Source organism: Emydura macquarii, unplaced genomic scaffold, assembly GCF_026122565.2.
Source record: "Emydura macquarii macquarii isolate MOO-44397 ecotype Brisbane River unplaced genomic scaffold, CSIRO-AGI_Emac_v2 contig_2768, whole genome shotgun sequence".
Classification (NCBI taxonomy): domain Eukaryota; kingdom Metazoa; phylum Chordata; order Testudines; family Chelidae; genus Emydura; species Emydura macquarii.
The window spans coordinates 36,490,418-36,509,637 of record NW_027132905.1 but is presented as its reverse complement, the minus strand read 5'-3'; the positions used below and the strand labels follow the sequence as shown (position 1 = coordinate 36,509,637).

At 46.2% G+C, this 19,220-nt stretch overlaps 3 protein-coding genes across 4 annotated transcripts in view; 2 read left to right on the top strand and 1 right to left on the bottom strand.

The window, feature by feature from the left end:
- Nucleotides 1-401: 401 nt before the first annotated feature.
- On the top strand, nucleotides 402-6,369 carry PHF13 (PHD finger protein 13). 2 transcript variants are annotated; one of them, XM_067567059.1, is made up of 5 exons: nucleotides 1,116-1,208; nucleotides 1,792-1,893; nucleotides 2,235-2,325; nucleotides 2,853-3,399; nucleotides 4,975-6,369. In XM_067567059.1, exons 1-5 carry the CDS (start codon nucleotides 1,180-1,182, stop codon nucleotides 5,199-5,201), a joined length of 996 nt encoding a protein of 331 aa, XP_067423160.1. In that variant the 5' UTR covers nucleotides 1,116-1,179; the 3' UTR covers nucleotides 5,202-6,369. The 2 variants fall into 2 exon arrangements, with proteins under 2 accessions (XP_067423161.1, XP_067423160.1); XM_067567060.1 differs by lacking the exons at nucleotides 1,116-1,208; nucleotides 2,235-2,325 and adding an exon at nucleotides 402-604.
- A 2,601-nt stretch (nucleotides 6,370-8,970) lies between these two features.
- THAP3 (THAP domain containing 3) lies at nucleotides 8,971-13,052 on the top strand. The gene is made up of 4 exons (XM_067567042.1): nucleotides 8,971-9,128; nucleotides 9,289-9,481; nucleotides 11,152-11,247; nucleotides 12,012-13,052. The coding sequence occupies exons 1-4, from the start codon at nucleotides 9,052-9,054 to the stop codon at nucleotides 12,285-12,287; spliced, it is 642 nt and encodes a 213-aa protein (XP_067423143.1). The 5' UTR covers nucleotides 8,971-9,051; the 3' UTR covers nucleotides 12,288-13,052.
- A 219-nt stretch (nucleotides 13,053-13,271) lies between these two features.
- The window catches only part of DNAJC11 (DnaJ heat shock protein family (Hsp40) member C11), a 58,479-nt gene continuing 52,530 nt past the window's right edge, over nucleotides 13,272-19,220 (bottom strand). Inside the window, exons 13-16 of the mRNA XM_067566652.1 lie at nucleotides 18,691-18,748; nucleotides 17,151-17,293; nucleotides 15,605-15,734; nucleotides 13,272-15,110 (exon numbers count right to left, since the gene is read on the bottom strand). Of these exons, the coding sequence (XP_067422753.1) occupies nucleotides 15,085-15,110; nucleotides 15,605-15,734; nucleotides 17,151-17,293; nucleotides 18,691-18,748 (357 nt within the window). The 3' untranslated portion in view covers nucleotides 13,272-15,084. The remainder of the gene's footprint in view (nucleotides 15,111-15,604; nucleotides 15,735-17,150; nucleotides 17,294-18,690; nucleotides 18,749-19,220) is intronic.

Genomic DNA, 19,220 nt, shown 5'->3' with positions numbered 1-19,220 from the left:
CGCCTCAAGCTCCGCGAGGTCACTACGCCAGGAGAAGCCGGGCCTGCCGCCTCACCCCGCCCGGGAGCCCCGGGACAGACCCTCGGGAGGACGGGCGCCTCCTCGTGTCCCCACGCGGCCAGGAGCGAAGGAAACGGGAGCGTGTGCTAGCGTCGTGTCTCGTCCCGCCGCCGCCGGCCCCCAGGTTCTCACCGCTCCGACCGAGACCGAGCACCTCACAGCCCTCAGCCCAGCCCCACCCGCTGTAGCGAGCGGGAGCAGGAGGCATGCTGGGGGCCGTAGTTCTCCTCAGGACTACAACTCCCGGCAGCCCCCGCCCGGGAGTCCCGCCAATGTCTCTCGCGACCGGGGAGGGACAGGGAGAACTACAACTCCCAGCAGCCCCTGCGCCTCACAAGGCGGCAGCCCCCCTTTCCTCCCGCCGGTACCGGGCGGTTTGAGGTGTCGGCGCTGGCAGGCGACATCGAACTGATTCGTCGATATCGGGCCCGAACTCCGGGCAGCACCAGGAGTCTGGACCCGTCGCCTCGGCCCCGGCCCCGGCCCCGGCCCCCTGCGCTGGGATATGGACCCCGATCCCTGCGCCTCCCCCTTCCCCCCTGAGGTGAGCCCGGCCCCGGGACCATCTCGCCACCTCCCTCCGCCCCTCCTCGTACCGAAGCCTGGGACCGACTCCACGGCAGGGCCCCTTCACCAATCCTGGGCACGGGCCGCCTGCGGCAGCCGCCCTCCCCGCTCCGAGATCCCCTGCCCCCTTAGGGTCCCCCCCCCCCGCTTCGCTTCCAGCCAAGGGCTCTGACCCCCCCCGCCAGTGCCCCCACCAGCCTTCCGCCCTGGGCTTGGACCCCCTTCCGCCCCCTCCCTCATCCCTGAGCACCGACCACTCCCACCCAGAGAGCTGCCGCTGCCGCTGCCCCTCCCAGCTCAGAACCCAGGGCTGAGAGCCTTGCTGAACTTGGGGCTCTGGTCCCCCTCACCACCTCTTCACAGCCTCTTAGAGAGTCATTTCTTGCACCCTCCATCCCCATCTCTGGGATTTCATCTCCTCTCTTCCCTCCCCTCATCCAATGAGCGGCCCCTTCAGACTCTTGTGCACCCCATGTCAGCAGCCTAATCCTCCTCCCCCATCACAGGTGGAGGAGACGTTGGGTTGCTTCCAGTGTTGCTCCCCATGCAGGAATGGCTTCTTTGGGCAGTGACTTTCTCAGGTAGTGTCCAGTGCAGACAGGGAAATAGCAGAAGTTGGGGGAGAAGAAAAGGGTTGGGGAGAGGATTCCTCAGCAGCCTGTCTCACTTCTTTACAGTTCAAAGTGTGGATTGGGAATATAAAAATGTATTCTGTATTCATTTGTATTTCACAGGGGGTGGGGGTAGAAGGGTTATCGTGAAATTGGGTGTTGGATAGTGCTTTTGGCTTTTAGTGATTGTTTAGCTTCTTCCCTGTATTTAATACCTGACTTTAAAGAAGTATTTGTGTTCAATACAGTATTAGACCCCAAAGCTGTTAGAAGCCACTCCTGGAGATAGGTGTGTAGGAATAGCTAGAAGGGAAGCTAGACAAACCTGAGAGAATTCAGTTTCAGGAAAAAGCCCTGACAAGCTTGTTAAATGACAGAATTGCTCCGTGGTGCCCTCCCTTGCATTTTGACTATATAAGAGACACTCTGAAACTATCTATCTCAGAGGTGGATATCTAGGTGTACAAAGTCCTTGTGCTCTCTCTGATTTGGCATTGTAACTGGTTTATTCAGAAATCTCATGGTAATTTCTTGGTTATTGTCTCTCTAACAGGATTTTTCCCCCAGTTCCAAGAGACACAGAACTGTGGAAGATTTCAACAAGTTTTGCACCTTTGTCTTGGCATATGCTGGCTACATCCCCTACCCACAAGAGGTAATGGTGCAGCAACTCAATTCTTATTTTATTTCAGGTACACGTTGCTATAGTTAGAGCTGTTGAGAGGTTAAATGTTTCCCTGTGTTAGTTAGGACCTTTTATGAGAACAGCTCAGTGGAGCTAAGATACCACAAGCATGGTATAAATACCTAAACAGATAGAGTGGGTGTGTTTGAAGGGGTAGGGTCCTGTAAAAGCTCCTGATGAGACAAAAGTGAACTCACTGGCTTGTGATATTCCAAAACAAATCATGGAACTTTGCATGCAACTGGCTATTATCAGCCTCCCACCTGAGCAGCAAATGTCCCTACACTTATAAAGTCAAATGTAATCCTCAGGCTCCTGGAATATGATGTGATCTCTTCTTTAATCAAAAGTGAGGCAGTCCAAACACCTGTCTTGCTTGAGGGGACAGAAAAAAGTTTAAAGGTCAGTAAGTACCATTTCTGTTTAAACCGTTTGAATGGTGAACCCTTTCTCTGCAGTGTAAAAATATTAAGTTAGAGGTATTCATACCAGAGTCACCTCCCCTTTGTATCCTAGACCTAAGCAGCCACAGACTTCAGACTTGCTCATTTTAAAGGTTGTGTGGCAACTAATTTCCTTGACTGAAATCTCAGCAGGGGCTTAGGATACAAAGCACTTGGAAGGAATTGGGAGTCTGGACTCCCAGAAGTATATGAAAACTATTTAGTGCCTTTAACACTCAGCTGTACCTGTGCTGGGCCACAGGTAAGGATGAGAGAAGGTAAATAATGTAGGCTAGTGAGTGAATGGAAGCTGGATAAGTGGAGATTATCTGATTTTCAGTTAGAAGAAAGGGAGCCTATTTTGAAAAGTACAGATCCTTCCCTACCTTCTCTCTCTCAAAAAAGTGGGTGTAATAAGTGCTTGTCTAAGAGGTTTACTGTCAGCTCTAAAATGATACTCACATCTGGTCTCTTAATATTTGCTAGGAGACCCCCTTGAGGAGCAGCCCCAGCCCCCCCAATAGTACTGGAGGTACCATCGACAGTGATAGCTGGGACCCCCGATTCAATGACCTCCCTTCTGCTGTCTCCCTGCCAGTCAAGAGCAGAAAGAGCTTTAGTCAGCTCAAGCGAGCAAAACCATATGCTTCCATGTTCCAGCGGGGGAAATCTAGCAGCTTCCTGCCAGAGCGAAAGCAAATTGATAAGCTCAGAAAGAAGAAAAAACTGAAGAGAAGGGAAACAGAAGAGCCTGTGGAGAAAGAATATGCGGAGAAGCTACTGGAGGTGGAGGATTCTTATGTTGAAACCCCAATGAGTCCCTCATCTGAGGGCAATCCTCGGTCTCTGACTGACCACTGCTCAGTATGGGACTCTGACACTCCTTCCAATGTCTCGTACCCTCCTGAAATATCTGAGCAGGGCATGGAGATACAGAGCATAGGCAAACGCACAGTCATACGACAGGGCAAGCAGGTTGTGTTTCGGGATGAGGATGGCACTGGTGATGATGAAGACATTATGGTGGATTCAGGTAAATGGCCCTGCTATTGGGAGATATTTGTGAGGTGTTTGGTCAAATTGAGATCATAGGTGGCTGTCTGACTGTCTAGCATGTTATTAACATTCAACTCCTCTATAAAATGGGATAGTGCAAAGCTCTCTCCTGGGGGGTTTAAGGGCAAAATTCATTAGTGCTTGCAAAGCACTTTTAGACCCTTGGATAGAAGTGGGTAGAGAAGAGCAGAGAGTTTTTATTGCTCAGTGATTACACACCAGAATTAAACTTTCCAGACACTGAGGTGAGGGCTTCTTCCCATAGGATGAGTTTTCTGAGTGGCTTAATGTAAAACTGGACAGAAAGCTGAAAGCTAGTTTTGGGAGTAGAGCCCTTTTCTTTCCATATCTACCCTCTTGTTTTGCTGAGATTGTCCTAGACTAGAGCAAGGTGCAGGAGGCGATATCGGGATGCAGATTACCACTTCCAGCATGCCCTGGAAAGGGCTTATCACCCTCCCCGCCGCTGGATATTCACCAGGCTGTTGTAATTTGGGTGCCAGCAGTGGACCCGTGTGCTCCTAAGCTTTCCTGACTCTGAGCAGAGTTCAAGCACTGTTTCTAGGTTCTAGGCAGGGTGCATATTCAATTTCTAGCTCCCTTTTCTGAAAGTGGAGAGACTGTGGTCCAACTCCTTAGGCCTTGAGATGAGTGCTGTCTCCCTGAGACTCCCCAGTTGCTTCACACCCTGTTCAGAACTCTAACCATGGGGGCACTCTGTTTGCCCGTTTATTGCTTCTGAAACACATGATAGTTGAAGCAAATGAACACGCACTTTGCAGAAGGTTTCTAACACAGTTACTCTTTACTTTAGACAGCACAAGAGGTTACTGATGTAGGCAAAATAAAACCAGCTACACACTGATCCATTCTTCCCTTTCCTCGCTACACATGAGTGGTCTTTGGGATTTGGGTCAGCGTTCTTTCAGGGTGTCCAGGATACTCCTCCGACAGTTCCTGGTTTCTCCTTCAGAATATGGAATATCTTTCTCTCCTGCAGGCAGCTTCTTCCAGCCTTAGCTGGTCCTGCCTTTGTTGCTCTCTTATGCCCCAAGCTTCCTTTGTCTCTCTGATCAGCCCAGTCTCTGTTTTTTTTTAAAGGGCTGTACTCACACCTCATCTCTTTGATATCTCTATTGGGGAAATTCCATTTCTTCAAACTCTAGCCTTCTGCAGAGAAGTTGGGGAGGGGAGGGGGGCGGGGGGCAGGGAAATGGCTTTATCTTGGATGCAGTTACTCTTTTGTTCTGTACAGGCAAGATCTGTACAGATGCTGGTTGTCATAGACAGACACACAGGCTCCACTCCCGTCGTCTTAGCATAAGGCAAGAACACAGTGCATTTTATCACAGGAGCTTCAATGTACAGAGTTCATAATCGCAAACAGAACTCTGAAGCTGTATGTTGAAAGATTCCCCAAACCATCACAGGGCTGGAGGTACAGCCTTCTAAACCCAAGGAGTAAGTTCAGTGCCAAGAAAGAGTTCAGCATGCAGATGAGGTGCAGCAGGAGGAGAGAAGTAAGTTTTAACTCGCTGGTTTTTCCTTCCAGATGATGATTCTTGGGATCTCGTCACCTGTTTCTGCATGAAACCCTTTGCTGGACGGCCAATGATTGAATGCAATGAGTGTCATACCTGGATCCACCTCTCCTGTGCCAAAATCCGCAAATCACATGTCCCCGAGGTCTACGTCTGCCAGAAGTGCCGGGACTCCAAGTTTAATATTCGCCGCTCGAATCGCTCCCGGATGGGTTCACGCAGGCGCTTTCTGGACTAGCAGAGGACCTGCCATGCCGGCATGCTGCTTGGGCAGATTAACCATGCAAAACAGAATCCCAGCCAGTGGGGCAAGGATCGCTCCTCTGGACTGCAGTTGCTCAGGCAAAAGTGTCTGTTTGTGTTAACAGACAGAAGGGATTCAATGTCTTTGACTGCTAGGGTTGGAAAAGGTCTGCTGGCCAAAACTTCTGCAAGAGGCTGATAAGCTATAGCAGGAACACACTAAGAACCCCAGGTTCATTGACGTTTTGTCCAGTTCAGACTATGAATGGGATGATAAATTGGGAATGTATAACTTTGCCATCTACCAATGTTCATCCATCTGAAAAAGTGCTAAGGAAGTGCAAGACTTCTAGGTGCTGAAGAAAATAATCACCCTCCAAAGCAGGAATAGGAGGAGAGAAATCGCTGAAGAGTCTGAAAAGAGAACAGCCATATGTTTTAGTTTTATTGTAATGCTAGACCTGCCCATTTGTCCGTATGTATCAATTTTAAGAATTTCTGAAGGCTCCTTCAGAGTGAGCTTGAATGCACACTGAACTCGCATGTGACTTGCCTCCTCTTCAGCTGGGTAGCAGAAGAGTATCCATTGAGTTCTACGATTTGGCTTTATTTCTTGTAAAACCAGTTAGTTCCCATAGTTCTATGGACTGTTGTCTTTAAAGGAGACATACAGCCCTTTCTTTTTTCTGGGTGGGCGGTGCTGGAGGTTGGCTGTTTCAATTTTCTTCTTTAATTGAGCTGAATCCTCTTAAAATCATTTTAATGATTTTATTTTGCATGAGTGGCTCAAACATGAGGTTGTGGGCTGCCATCCACTCCATTTCACAGCCCTGTGTGGTGTCTCATCTCAGAGATCTCAGCTGAAAGGCATTGTTTTAGGAGACACTGATTCTGTTCCCTCCTCCAGCCTGGAAGTAAAGCTTGAGCTGCATGGTGGGCCTTGGGAAATTAAAATCTAGGAATTTAAACAGGCCTAATTTGGATCTGGGCTGTCCTCGTCTGAGTACTGGGGCTAGGTTTACCTGCATTTTCGTTATTGGATTCCAGAGCTAGATTTCTAAATGGGAAGATTTTTCTAATCATCTTTGAACTGATGGATGCACATATGCAAATGGGAGCAAATGCATTAAAGCATCTGGCCCAACCCTGAACAGGTGGCCTATGCGATTGGAAGGTGGGCTGCAGTTGAGAGAACAATCCAGAGCTGCTGAGGATAAGGGATTGCGTCGGCACCAGGAAATGTTCGTGTCTTGTGACTGCCCTTCTAGGGAGCAGCGAATGCCGTGGACACGGGTCTAGAGAATGCTTCAGGGAAACAAGATTGGTACGTGAGGCCACTAAGATGTAGGCGTTTTCCTGTTAATGACCAAACTGAGAATATATTGTATTTATTGCACAAATTGGACCTTTGTTCTTGAGAGAATTCTTTTAAGTCATATGATGCTTAATGAACAATGTACATTCTGTCCTGTCAAACTATTAGATAAGCGGGAGTCACTAGCTGACGTTCATTTGTATCTGAAAAAAGACAGAACTGCCAGTAATCAATGCAGCAGATGCTCTGTATCAGACTGCCACCTTATCTGAAAACTGATTTATCAGGAAAAACATCCTGGTAGTGTCAGGGACCCCCTTTGGACATTTAACACTAAGCTGCGCAAAGCATTAGAACAGATTGTATAGCATAGTCCTACCATGCCCATGGGCTTGATTGGATGGGACACAATGATATAAAAGATCCATTTTCTTTTATCATTATGATAGAACTGCACTGTTTTATTTTACTGGCTATTTCAAAACTTGGTGCAGTATGAAAAGCCCATAAAGTGAATTTGATTTCTAGCTGCAGCAACTGAAATCTGGTTTTATAAACAAGCTCCACTAAAATCTAAGACAACCATGATACACTACCTACCAGAAGCTAAATGGAATAACCCAGGAGTTTGCCAAAGATTTGCCTCGTAGGGCTGACAGTATTCTGCAGCCAGATACATAGCCAAAGTTCCCAAATGTTGATCTTTTCACTCTGCAGCATAAAAGCCTTTGGAAGAAGAGTTTGTTCATAGTCTGTATAAGGTTTGACTTGATTCAAGTGTTGGCATCTTTGTTTTACAGCACATCTGCAATACAACTGGACCACTGTAGGATAAGTTCCTGTATCTTTTACGGGAGAAATACAAGAAACTGCCAAGTGAGCTGCCTCTGTTTCTTAGAGGTTCAAGACTACTTTTAACTCTTTTGACTATTGTTCTGTTACCTTTGCAGATTTACCCCAATAGATGGTGTCTGACAGCCCCAGCTTGTTACAATGCTAGTAGAAGAAGGAACAAACATCTCTGTGTTTGAGTTTTGTCCATGTATGATTACAAGTTAATTCAGAGCTTTATTTTTTCATTAAAAGTGGTTATTTTAACCAATGGTGCTTTTTTCTTAAAAATATGAAGCATACATTAATATAATTTTCTTGTTGCTTTTTCCTATCTGGGTTTGGAGTTAGGATTCCATTATATTTCCATCATGGATAGAGGCCCCAATCAGTGTCGAGTTAGGTGGTGGTAGTGTTAGGTGGTGGAAAACATCCATCTGCATAGTCTCTGCCTGGTGGAGTTTACAATATACAAAACCAACTGACATACAAAAGGTGGGGGAGTGAGGGATACCATCAAATATATACAATTTATATATAGATGCATTTTTCTTACTTTATCAAGTGTCTATCTCTATCTGCTCTTCCAGCTGTTATTCGTGGAGGCATGGCAGAAGTGGATCTCCATGAGATGGTAGTAGTCTTATAGCTCACTGCAGGGAGACCATCCTAATGTGTAAAGGGCAGAATGGAAAGAGGCACCAAGATGTCTGGTTGAAGCTGACAGTCAGGACTGGCATCATGAGCAGGGATGAGGCAGAAGGTTACATGGTACCAGACAAGAGCAAACAAGTTGGGGGGCAGGGGATAGAATTGCAAAGGGCCAGAAAAGGTGAGGAGAACCAGCTTGGAGTTGTATTTGATGTCGTGCTGTGGATGTTGGGGGCGGGATTCAATAAGGGATGATTGAGGCAGATGAAGATGTTGGCAGCAGGAGGGGCTGAGGGCAGGGCTGACAGGCCACGAGGAGGCTAGCACTGCGAGGCAAGAGGGGAGACGGGCCCTGACCACAGGCAGCGCAGGGCTGAGTCTCAAGCTCTGGGGCAATTGTCTGCAGCCCTGTAAGGCAGCAGGGCTTAGCGTCCGCCGCACCCCGCCCCAGGGCCACGCCCACCGCGCCGGGGGTGGAGGAAGCCTGAACCGAAGGTCAATACAAAAAAGACGGGGGGGGAGGGGGATGCGCAGAGCAAGGGCGAGCTCACAGCTCCGTGCCACCGCCCGCCGGGCAGCACAGGGGCCGGGTCACGGGCGAGGCGCCAGGCGGGATCCAGGAGCCGACGCTGTAGTTTCTTGGGCTGCAGTGCATCCCTCAGACGGGGCAGTGACTGTTCAAACTACAACTCCCAGCCTGCCGTGCGTGCAACCCATGATGCCCTGCGAGCAGGCGTGTGTGTGTGTGTGTGTGTGTGTGTGTGGGGCGGGGAGGAATAGAATGGAGAGATGCATGGGGGGAAAGAAACGGCACGCCCTGCAGCAGGGTGGAGTCTCGCTCGGTCCGCCCCGTGGGGGAGGGGTAACCCAGAGCCGCTCAGCCCCTGCGCGGGAAACCCGCCCCGGAAGTTACGTTACGTTCTTACGCACGCTGGGGGAGGGGCAGCCGCTACTGGCTAGTAGTTGGTTCATCTCCGACCCCCCGAGGAGGGGGCGCGGCGCAGCGCGGCCATCTTTGTTGGGGGCAACGCGCGCGGGGCTGGGGGCGATGCCCAAATCGTGCGCGGCGCTTCGCTGCAGTAACCGCTACAGCAGCCGCTGCCGGCAGCAGCTCACCTTCCACAGGTACCGGCCGGCCGGCCGGCCTTCCCCTCCCCCTGTCGGTGCCGGGGCTTGACCCCTCCCCAGCTACCAGCCGAGGCCCGGCCTGGCCCGCTTCTATCCTCCCCTCTCCTCCTCCCAGTGCCGGGGCCCGGCCCGTCTCACGCTCTCCCGCCCCCCGCAGGTTCCCGTTCAGCCGGCCCGAGCTGCTGGCGCGCTGGCTGGGGAACCTGGGCCGCGGCGATTTCCAGCCCAGCTCGCACACGGTGCTCTGCTCGCAGCACTTCCAGCCCGACTGCTTCAGCGCCTTCGGCAACCGCACCAACCTCAAGCCCAACGCCGTGCCCACGCTCTTCGCCTTGCCCCGCGCCGGCACTGTGAGCCAGCCCAGACCCGGCCCGGCGGGTCTGGGCCCGCCCCTGGGAGCGGGTGGGATGGAGCCACTCATGGTCACTGCTCAGAGTAGGGGGCTGCACGGGAGGCCGCAGGCCACTGTACCCCCACTTCTCCCTCTGAAACGGGAACCCCACACAGCGCTGACATCGGCCTGCCCCCCCCCCCCCCCCCGTGCTGAGATCCAGGGGAAATGTGAAATAAAATAATGGGTTGCAAGGCTTAATATTTCGTGTGAGCTGTTCCTCAGTTTCTCAAGTGCCAGCTCCCCTTGTATTAGACCATGAGCCACTCCATGCTCTGTATTTTATGGTGAAGTCAGTTTCCTCTCACTGTTAACTTAATCCTGCTCCCACTGAAATCAGCAGTTAAAATACCATTTATACGGAGTATGGGGGTGGTCAAATCCAGTTGAGTGTTTAATGCACTTGGGCTGCTGGCAGAATACGAGGTGCTCCTGTTAATAACAGCAATTAATGTTTAGTTGGTCTCTTTACCCTTGACTTGTCAATATGCTGCAACAACAAAAGTTCTGATTTCTACTCTGTGAAAGAGGTTCCTGAAAAATGGTGTTCTGCATACAAACTATCTCTTCCTCAAAGTGAATTCACACACTTATTCATGCTAATCATACATGTTAAAAATACTGACCTATGAAAGAAGCCTGTTCCACTCACCTTATAACAATTCAAATAATATGTAAAACAAAAATGTAACTCTTGGCTAGAGTAACCACAAGTCCTTTGCCCCTCAGTTTTACCTAAAAATCTGAAATGAGTAATGCTATACAAACAGCCCTGACCCACTCAAAAGTAAAAGGGGGGAGAGGAGTTCTTACCAGATCTGAGGGGGATGCTAGTTCACCTAGAATTGGCTGTGGGTTGGTTATAACTGACTTTACATAAACAAACAAGGAATTTACACCACCCTCTTATTCCCATTTTGCTTAGTCAGACATTAAAGGCAGTCAAATCTTTGTTAAAATCTTGTATGAAACGCAAGGATACAGTGCTACATTGTCCTGAGGACAGTGATAGTTTTTTATTGCTGTCTCTTTTCCTTGGAGAGCCAAGAATGTTGCATATAGTTTCCTTCCAAAAGGAGTCAGATGTGGGCAGCAACTATAACAGTGGGATTCTAAGAAATATCACACTGAGATCTCAGGCCCTTGTCCTTCCTATATATATCAAATCAGGAAGGAGAAGAGTCCTCTGCAGGATGCTGAGAATTCCAAATTGCCAAAGATATATTTGTCCCTTCCAGCCTTTTGCATCCTTTTTTTAACCTGAGGACAATGTTGCATTTGCTGTACAGCACATTGTGATCCTGTGTAGGATCTGGGGCTTCTTCTCAGTGAAATGCACCTCTTTTTGTAGATACTTGTCTAAATATGCTAAACTGTGTGAAACTAGTATTTTCACTGGATGTCAGGCAGTGGTGCAGGCTAAAAGTTTTAGTCCCAATTGCTTATCACTTCTATTTTAATTCCAGTTAATAATTTTGTATTTTATGTTGAAATAAAAGGCCTGAAGGGAGTGCATGGCTCATTCACATTGACAGTCTCTCCTACAACAGAGATCATTTGAAGCCCTAATAATAGTGGTGTTGAAAATAAGAGCAGCTTGAGTTTGGGTTACTCTTTTGGTCTTTTTAGGACTTTACAGGTACAGAGGATGGAAGGAGATCAGATGTAGGAACTGTTCTGCATCAAGAGATTCAACCTAGTAGAACAGAGGAACCAATACAAGAGGTAAGAGTTAATCACTACTTTACCTTCACCTCTGACACAAAAATCAAGCACTTGTTCTTTTACAATTACACTGAGATAAGCAGCAATGAGTGCATGTTACTTCATATAGAGAAGAACTGGCTGGAGGGGCCATGTGCACTCTTGACAGGAAGATAACTTAATATGATACTTGTAGAACTGGAGAGCAAGCACCTATTGAGCTTTGGTGGTTTGATCTTGCTTCAATAAATCACTTTTCATGAAGTATACTCAATGGGATTGAGTAAGGGCCCAGCCATTGCTAGTTTCTGAGGATTTGACTTCACACACAGGATCCCAAGTGAAGAGAGCTCAGTGCTGAGCTTTAGGGATATCTGTCCATTGCAAAAACCACACAATTTGTCTGAAAAGAACTTTTGTCTAGTGGATACAGCAGGAACTGAGGGGGTCAGGAGAACTAGACTATATTGTTGGCTATGCGATTGACTAGCTGTGTATTAAGCAAATCACTTCCTTTCTCTCTATCTCCCATTCTGTACAAGGGGGAGAATGCTAACCTACCCTGTGAAATATGGAGACACTTTAGTCTTAGAGAAGAGCAAAGTAGCATGACTAGTAGGAAAGCTTCTGCTTGAATCCCAGGTTTGGAATAGGGACTGCTCCAGCAGCTCAGCGGTGAGTTGCATTAATCATGCTATGGAAGAAGTTTGCATAGTGTCTCCTCCTGTAATAGCCAGCCAGCCAGAGTGCTGCCTTCCTCACATCACTCCCTTTGTTCTTTTCAGATTAGTACAACTAAGGCAACGGAAGTGGAGGGCTTGCTGCTGCAATCCAGGCCCCCAGTGCAGACCTCAGATCACAGCTATGCCGTCAGTGACTGCGCTTCCTTAAAACAAAAACTGTTCCAGGCACTAGAGGAAAATGAAAAACTCCGAAAACGCCTCAAGGTTAAAAGTGTGGAACTGAGGAGGATGTTTGTGCAGCTCCAGGCCTGCAAAAAGGAGCAGCAAAAACACCAGACCAGACAGCCTCCTGGGAGGGAGCAGGGATTGACTTTCTGAACACTCCTCTACCACCAAGAACTGTGGTTCAACAGGCTGCTGACTGGAGTATTTTAATAGAATAAGTAATTACTCACTACTGTTTCTGATGAGCAGAGTTTTAAATTCACATACTATCATAACTGCCCAGCATGCACATGGTCAAATGAGAACTACTAAAGGAAGCTTGGCTGAGAAATAGAACGTACCCCTTCCTCCCCCCAAAGTGCATTTCCTGCCCGAGTATCTGTAATCTAAATACCTTTGTAATAAAGTAAGAAGGACAGGTGTGTATGGGTGTGTGAAAAGAGACTGAGAACTTGTGTGGCAATTATATTTGGTTAAGTTAATGTTTGGTCATGCAGAGATTCTTTTTGAGGTGTGAAGTAATTCCAAAATGTAGAACTACTGCAAGGATCAGAAACCACTTTTGTAAATCATGTTGCTATCTCTTCTCTCCACATCCCCTTCAGTGTAATTTATAAAGAAAACAGATTTTCATGACAGCAAAAACTGTATTATAACTATTTACAGCAAGAAAATGTCAGTGATAGGGTGAATGGTTTTATCATTGTATAAAATTAATTGTTTAATGTCTCAGGTCTGTTCTGGGGCTAGACTTCATCAGGTCTGTGGGGATTTTTTCCTTATAATTAACAGCACACGTTTTACTGCTATTTTGTACCTACTATTACTAGCATCTTAGCCTTCACTCAATTCCCAGACACACTGTTACAATAACCAGAGCACCAGTGTGCTAAGCACCCTACAAACATAGTTGAGAGTTCCTTCCTAAGAAGAGCTTACATCCGACCTAGACTAAGATACACTAATAAAATAAAAAGCTGGTGGTGGGTGGAAGAGGTGATGCACATTTGAATATTTTATTGTAGCTGCTGGTATCCCTTAGCAACTTACTGTAAACACCACCATTCATGTTAGGTCTTGAAGGATTTAAAAGAGGCCAGGCTTATATTTATAAAAATATAACTAACTCATCACCCAGAGCTTTCAAAGAGGGTTTATTATGACAATACAGTGTTTTCTGTTCCACCAGCTTTAAACAAGATGAAGTAACCAATGTATGGAAGATCCAGCTGCAGCAAAAGAAATACTAAGCAGTTTTCAACTGAAGAGTGATTCAACAAAAAATGTATTACACAATTGACACAGCTTCAGATCAAAAAACACTGTGAGGGGGATGAATGAAATACATTCTTATAACAAGTGCTGTTTACCCTTAAAAGGGTGAGATTTTTCTGATAAACTGGCAAGCAGTACTTGATTGTAGGAGCAAGTAGGGGGAAAGAATTATCAGCTTTTGTGGAATAGCTGTGATAAACCTGTTCTTCGACAAGGACTATGGCAAATGAAATTCCTTGGGATTTCATGCTTGTGAGAGGAAGGTAGGACTGTAACATAAGTAAACAGAAGAGCAGTTACACTACAGAAACAAAGTGCATGTCAGGATGTTATTTAATCCAGTACTTATCAGTAACAATGCCAATACACACTTCTGCCTAAATCTCTTGCATATAAATGAGGGCCCCCAGAACTGGCCAAGAGTAGAACTACAGTTCAGTGCCTGAGTAACAGCCACCTCTCTCCCTTTTATATAAATATCTAAAAGTACCGATGTGCCAGATACTTAATGGTGCCGTTTTCAGCAGCCCTGCTGCTTTCAGCTGTGTGGGTGGAGCAAGAGCACATCCCTCTGGAGGTAAGGTAAATCAGAGGCAGGGGTGCATGCTAAGACTATTCTAGAGAATCTACCCACTCTGATTGGTGGCACTCACTGTTTCTAAGTTGTCAGTTCCTCATATTTGGCACATCTCTACACTTTGGTCTGGTTTACTTGTATCAACTTCATTTCCCTATTTTCCCAGCTTAAAATCAGATGGGAAGAATTGCAGCACCAGAATCAGCTAGGAACACAGAAGTATTGACTTCATCTAATTCACTTTTCCCCAAAAAAGATTTAAAACAACATAACAGTCCTGGGCGAAGGGGAGAAAAATTAATTTGACAAGAATGGACAGTGGTTATGATCTATAATTAGTCTGAAGTAGTAAGAGTGCTTGGAATGACTGTTACTAGCAGCTGACTGGAAACATGCTGAAAAAAGGTTCCACGTGATTCTGAAAAGTAAAGAACGTCATTCCAAGCATATTCATTGTCCTCAAACAAAAAGTACATTTTAAATATAGAAGTGAGATGAACACCACATCCTCTGTCCAGTAACAGGATCGATCGAGAGGATTCAGAGGTGACCACAAACTTCACTTTCCCCTTAGGAACAGAAAGGGTTAAATTAGCTATTTATTGTTTTCAGTCAAGGAGAACTTAACCCCAACCCTGTAAGCTTGAAGGAAAGTGAGGTCAGAGTCACCTTCCTCCATTTCCTATGGTGCTGGGTGTGGGAGGGGAGAGGAAAGAATGAGACTGGACACATGAGCTTCAGTTAACTCAGCAGGAAAGACTTGGTCACATGACAGCTGGGGCTCTGTCCCCTCCCATGGCCCCGGCAGGGTGATGGGCAAACAGAGAGACACTGTTACAGTAACAAGTGCAACATTCTCAGCCATCTCCCCTATTGGTTACCAAGCCACAGTCCAGGGTACTATTGCCTTGGAGCTACCAGTAAAAGCAGGTTTCCTCATGTTATCCCTTAACATAATTGGTATGACACTGCCTTCTATATGGATCATAAAAATAAAAACATCTCTGTTTCTGTTTCAAACTTGTAGAATCCTGGGGGAAGGTTTTGCAGCTTCTGTTGATTCAGGTACCATACATGACACCCTGCTTTCTCACCCGATTAGCCATCCGCATCAATCCTGTGAGCTGTTAAGAACAAATTGACTCAGTTTGTGTTTATTAGTAGAGATGTCATAACTCACAGCAACATTTATCATAGTGTCAGTTGAATGTAATTACTAGCAGCAAAGGAAATCACTGCATGCAAGACTCTCACCTACTTACAAAAGTAAGAAATTGATCACACAGAAACCAGAATTCTCCACAGGATAGCACACAGTCTGAGGTAGCCTAAGACTAGCTTAGAAAGGACTTGTACTCTTCAGCCAAATCACAGTGCAGCTATTCATTAGAGGGACATCCAGAACATGCTAACTCCCCAGAGCTAATGGCTCCAGTGTCCCTGGAAGAGCACTCGCACAATTGAAATACCCCAAACAGCAATAGCAAGGGACTCACTGATGCCAGACATTGCAGAATGCAGCACAGTGCATTTTATGGGGCCTGAGGAGATCCTTTCCTAGCTGCTGGAATTGGGGCTTGGTGGCTGGAGGAAGGAGAATGCAATCCTTGCTACTTACATTGCTTTGGTATCCTAAGGGCCTCATTGTCAGCAGACATCACCTGATGTAGAACTCCCCGAAACTGATACAGCACTTTCAAACTCTTCTCTTCGCCCACACAAGGGTCATAGAACCCAGGAAGCCCAGCCTTCAACAACGAAAAACAACACACTGAGCACTCCCAGCTCTTCTACTGTGCCTTTTCGGGTACAATAGAAAGAGGGACTTTTAAAAGGAGTTGAAGCTGGTCTCCTGCACATAGGACAGCATCAACACCAACTAATTAATGTAAAATAGTTAAAAGTGCTTTCAATTATACCAGCCCAAAGGCTGGTTTTATAATGACATTTTCTTATTTTATTAAATATTTTTCTCCCCCTGCAGCTGAGAGACTCACACAAACAAGGGAAACTGTGTAGGGAAATCAGCAGAAGTGACTACAAAGTGCAGCCACGGTAAAGTAAATTCAATGTAAATTGAAAAATAATCTCCCTTCTAATCTTTCTGCTAGTGATTTTAAGCATTATTTGTAGCAATAGCAGATAAATAATTTTCAGACATATAATTTTCCAGATGATAGTGTCCCTTTAACATCCAGCTTTAGCTAAGTGCATCTGATTCTCTATAGTAGTTATTACATATCTGATAATGTACTAACTAGGTGAGGCCTTCCCAAGCCATGGACATTCAGGAAGAGTCTCAACTCTGTTGGAGTTTAAATAAACAACATGAACGCTATCATGTAAAAGTGCTTTAAAGCAGCTTCTGTGGATGCACTTGCTCTGGATTGGAGTTTACTTATGGTTTGTTTGCCTGCACTCTCTCAGGGGAGGATGCTGTGGTGCAGGACTGGAATGTGCAGGGCCTGGAAAGGTGAATACCAACAAGGCAATTCTGCACATAGGGAATCAGCATCAGTTTGCACAGACCCAGAGGCTGTGAACCTGGGAACAGTCAGGGAACACTGGTTGCAATTCTTTGCACTCAATGGTGCAGAATCTCAAGTGATTTAATAAACATAACTAAAGTCCAGATTACAACCTGAGCGTGTTTTACATTAACAAAGTAATAACTCTGGGCAAAAAAACCCCAAAACTGAAGGCTGATTATTAGCCTCAGCTACAGTTATTTCCAAGTTAACATGAAACAGCAATCAGAATGAAATGCCTCCTTTGGAAATGAAGGCTTTGTTGTCAGTGAGATGAAATAAGAGGCTGAGGAGCCATGTCAGTGTGGCAAATGCTGAATGCAGTAGCATAGCGTAGTGCAGGGAGCTTTCTGCTATATGGCTCCTGAGAGTCAGTAACAGGCTCCCTGCTTCACATAGACCATTGCAGAGGCATGGAGTCTGAGATGATTGTGTTCTTGGGCCAGGTGCACTCATGGACTGAAAAGTCTCTAGAGAGTCTTGGCATCTGGTGTAGATTAGGTTTAAATACATTAGAACATCCTTTAGTATGACAGGAAGTAGTTCAGCTTCGATGGACTCTAATTCATACTCTATAGCCTCTATGTCTGGTCAAAGCCACTGTCTCCCCTCTGGGCACTGGCAGTCATTGCATACCTTGGAGGCCTCTGTGAGGATAAGCTTAGAGTCCTTCACCAAGCATTGCAGGGGCACGGTCACATCTATGACTTTCACCTTCTCGTTCCTCCTGCTATTGTCATTGACAAACTTCCCATACCAGGCATTCACTACAATCAAACCTGTATTCCACACAAGAATAAAGATATGGCTAAAGGCTCCCCCAAGCACCTGTAGAGAAACTGATGAAGAGGTTAGCCCATTCCCTTTCCTGGCATTCTTCTCAGACTGTCAGAGGGAACAGTTTTCAAGAAACACACAATGTTGGGAGGGCAAATACAGAGCTGTTCTCAAAAGATTCCAAAATCGGGCACAATGCTAGGCCAAGCCCAACCTGGGAACGAAAGAGGTATTTCAACTAAGACTTAAGGAAAATTTCTGCAATGACCTGACCTCCTATAACACCAAATCAGATAAGTGGTGAGCCTCAGTCCACAAAGCTCTTCCTCTCCCTCTCCCTCCCCCTCCCACCTCCCAAGGTAGAGCCACATTGTCACTGTAATAGTCATCATTAGGATCTGAGTTAACACAACATGAACATAAATGGGGCAGTTCCCACTTCTTAGAGAAATTGTTTTGGGCTATCTGCAGACACAGGAAGATGTCACTGCATCAATTACACTCAGTTCACGTCTGGAACATTATCTTTATACGTGTAAAGCCTAGGAAATTAACTAAAAAGTTGAAATTCTAGATCATGGTCTAGCAGCAAATTACATGGTCCTGGAATCACATAATCCTCAGGAGTCTCAGCTCAAGACTATATAATTTACACATACATTTATATATTTATACAGTGGCCTCCCAGCTCTTGTGGAGAGGTACACACCTTGGGAATGGAAGTTGTTTGTACCTCTGAAATGTTTGTGACACCGAACAAAACATGATGGTTGTTCTTTCAAAAGTTTACAGCTGAACATTGACTTAATACAGCTTTAAAACTATACTATGCAGAAGAAACATGCTGCTTTTAGCCATCTTAATTTAAATGGAAAAAGCACAGAAAGTTTCCTTACCTTGTCCAATTTTTTTTTAAACTTTCCCTTTATTTTCTTAGTAGCTTATGTTTAACACAGGCCTGTACTGTATTTGCTTTTTTTTTTTTTTTTGGTCTCTGCTGCTGCCTGATTGCGTACTTCCGGTTCCAAATGAGGTATTTAGCTGACTTGTCAGTTCATAACTCTGAGGTTCTACTGTAAATGGGGAAAGCCACTGGTGTTTGCCCATTATTGTCTGAACCTCCTGGTTTCCGTTTCCTAACCAGGCCATGTCCTATAGCTTGTGTTAATACAATATTCAGTGTCCTCCATTATGCTCAGACACCTGAGATTGTATTGTACTGGAGCTTTTCCATGTCTGTACTGTAGACATCATGCTGAGCTTTAATTAAGTGTGAAACCACAAAAACTCAGACACCCTTAATACTTACCCTTCCATTTCTCTCCCCAGCCCTCCAACTTCCATAGGGACCCCACTCCCTGAACCCTTTAGAACAAGAAAGTCATGCTGCACTCTTTACCCATCCTGGCTTCCTCTGCCTCAATTATCCTCCGGACAGACTCTTGCATTAACCGAACCTGCCACAATACAAAGAACAAAACAAAATCCATCACCCAGATTCCATTTAAAAGAGAGATGAGCCCCAAGTGGGAATAGTTTCTTTTAGCTGAGAAGGGTCATGAGGAACAAGTGAATTAGGAAGACACCTGCAAACCAGGGTTTGGGCATCATCTCAGAGCTTACCTGAACATAAATATGAAAATGAAGATCAGAATAAAAACACAAGGAAGGGGGAAATTCCTCAAACTGGCCCGGAGGGTGTGTTGACAGAGCATGGGCATGTTAGGGACACAGGAAGGCTCCAAGTCCTGTCTGGAGTTCATCCAGTTCCGGGGTAGGGTGTCCCAGGGAAATGAAAGACTGCCAGCAATTGTGGCTTGTGGGAGGCTCTGTGTTCTGTTGCCCTTGCCAATGACAGCAGTACGCTCAGCCACTGGGTTGAAGATGAAGACTCAGTCTCACTTCCTGGGCTGTCATTTATTAATTTAT

Coding starts and splice junctions, on each gene's coding strand:
- PHF13 (XM_067567059.1), top strand. CDS start 1,180: ATGGCTTCTTTGGGCAGTGACTTTCTCAG. Junction 1,894..2,234: donor ACATCCCCTACCCACAAGAG/GTAATGGTGCAG, acceptor TGTAATCCTCAG/GCTCCTGGAATATGATGTGA. Junction 3,400..4,974: donor AGACATTATGGTGGATTCAG/GTAAATGGCCCT, acceptor TTTTCCTTCCAG/ATGATGATTCTTGGGATCTC.
- THAP3 (XM_067567042.1), top strand. CDS start 9,052: ATGCCCAAATCGTGCGCGGCGCTTCGCTGCAGTAACCGCTACAGCAGC. Junction 9,129..9,288: donor CAGCAGCTCACCTTCCACAG/GTACCGGCCGGC, acceptor CGCCCCCCGCAG/GTTCCCGTTCAGCCGGCCCG. Junction 9,482..11,151: donor CCTTGCCCCGCGCCGGCACT/GTGAGCCAGCCC, acceptor TGGTCTTTTTAG/GACTTTACAGGTACAGAGGA.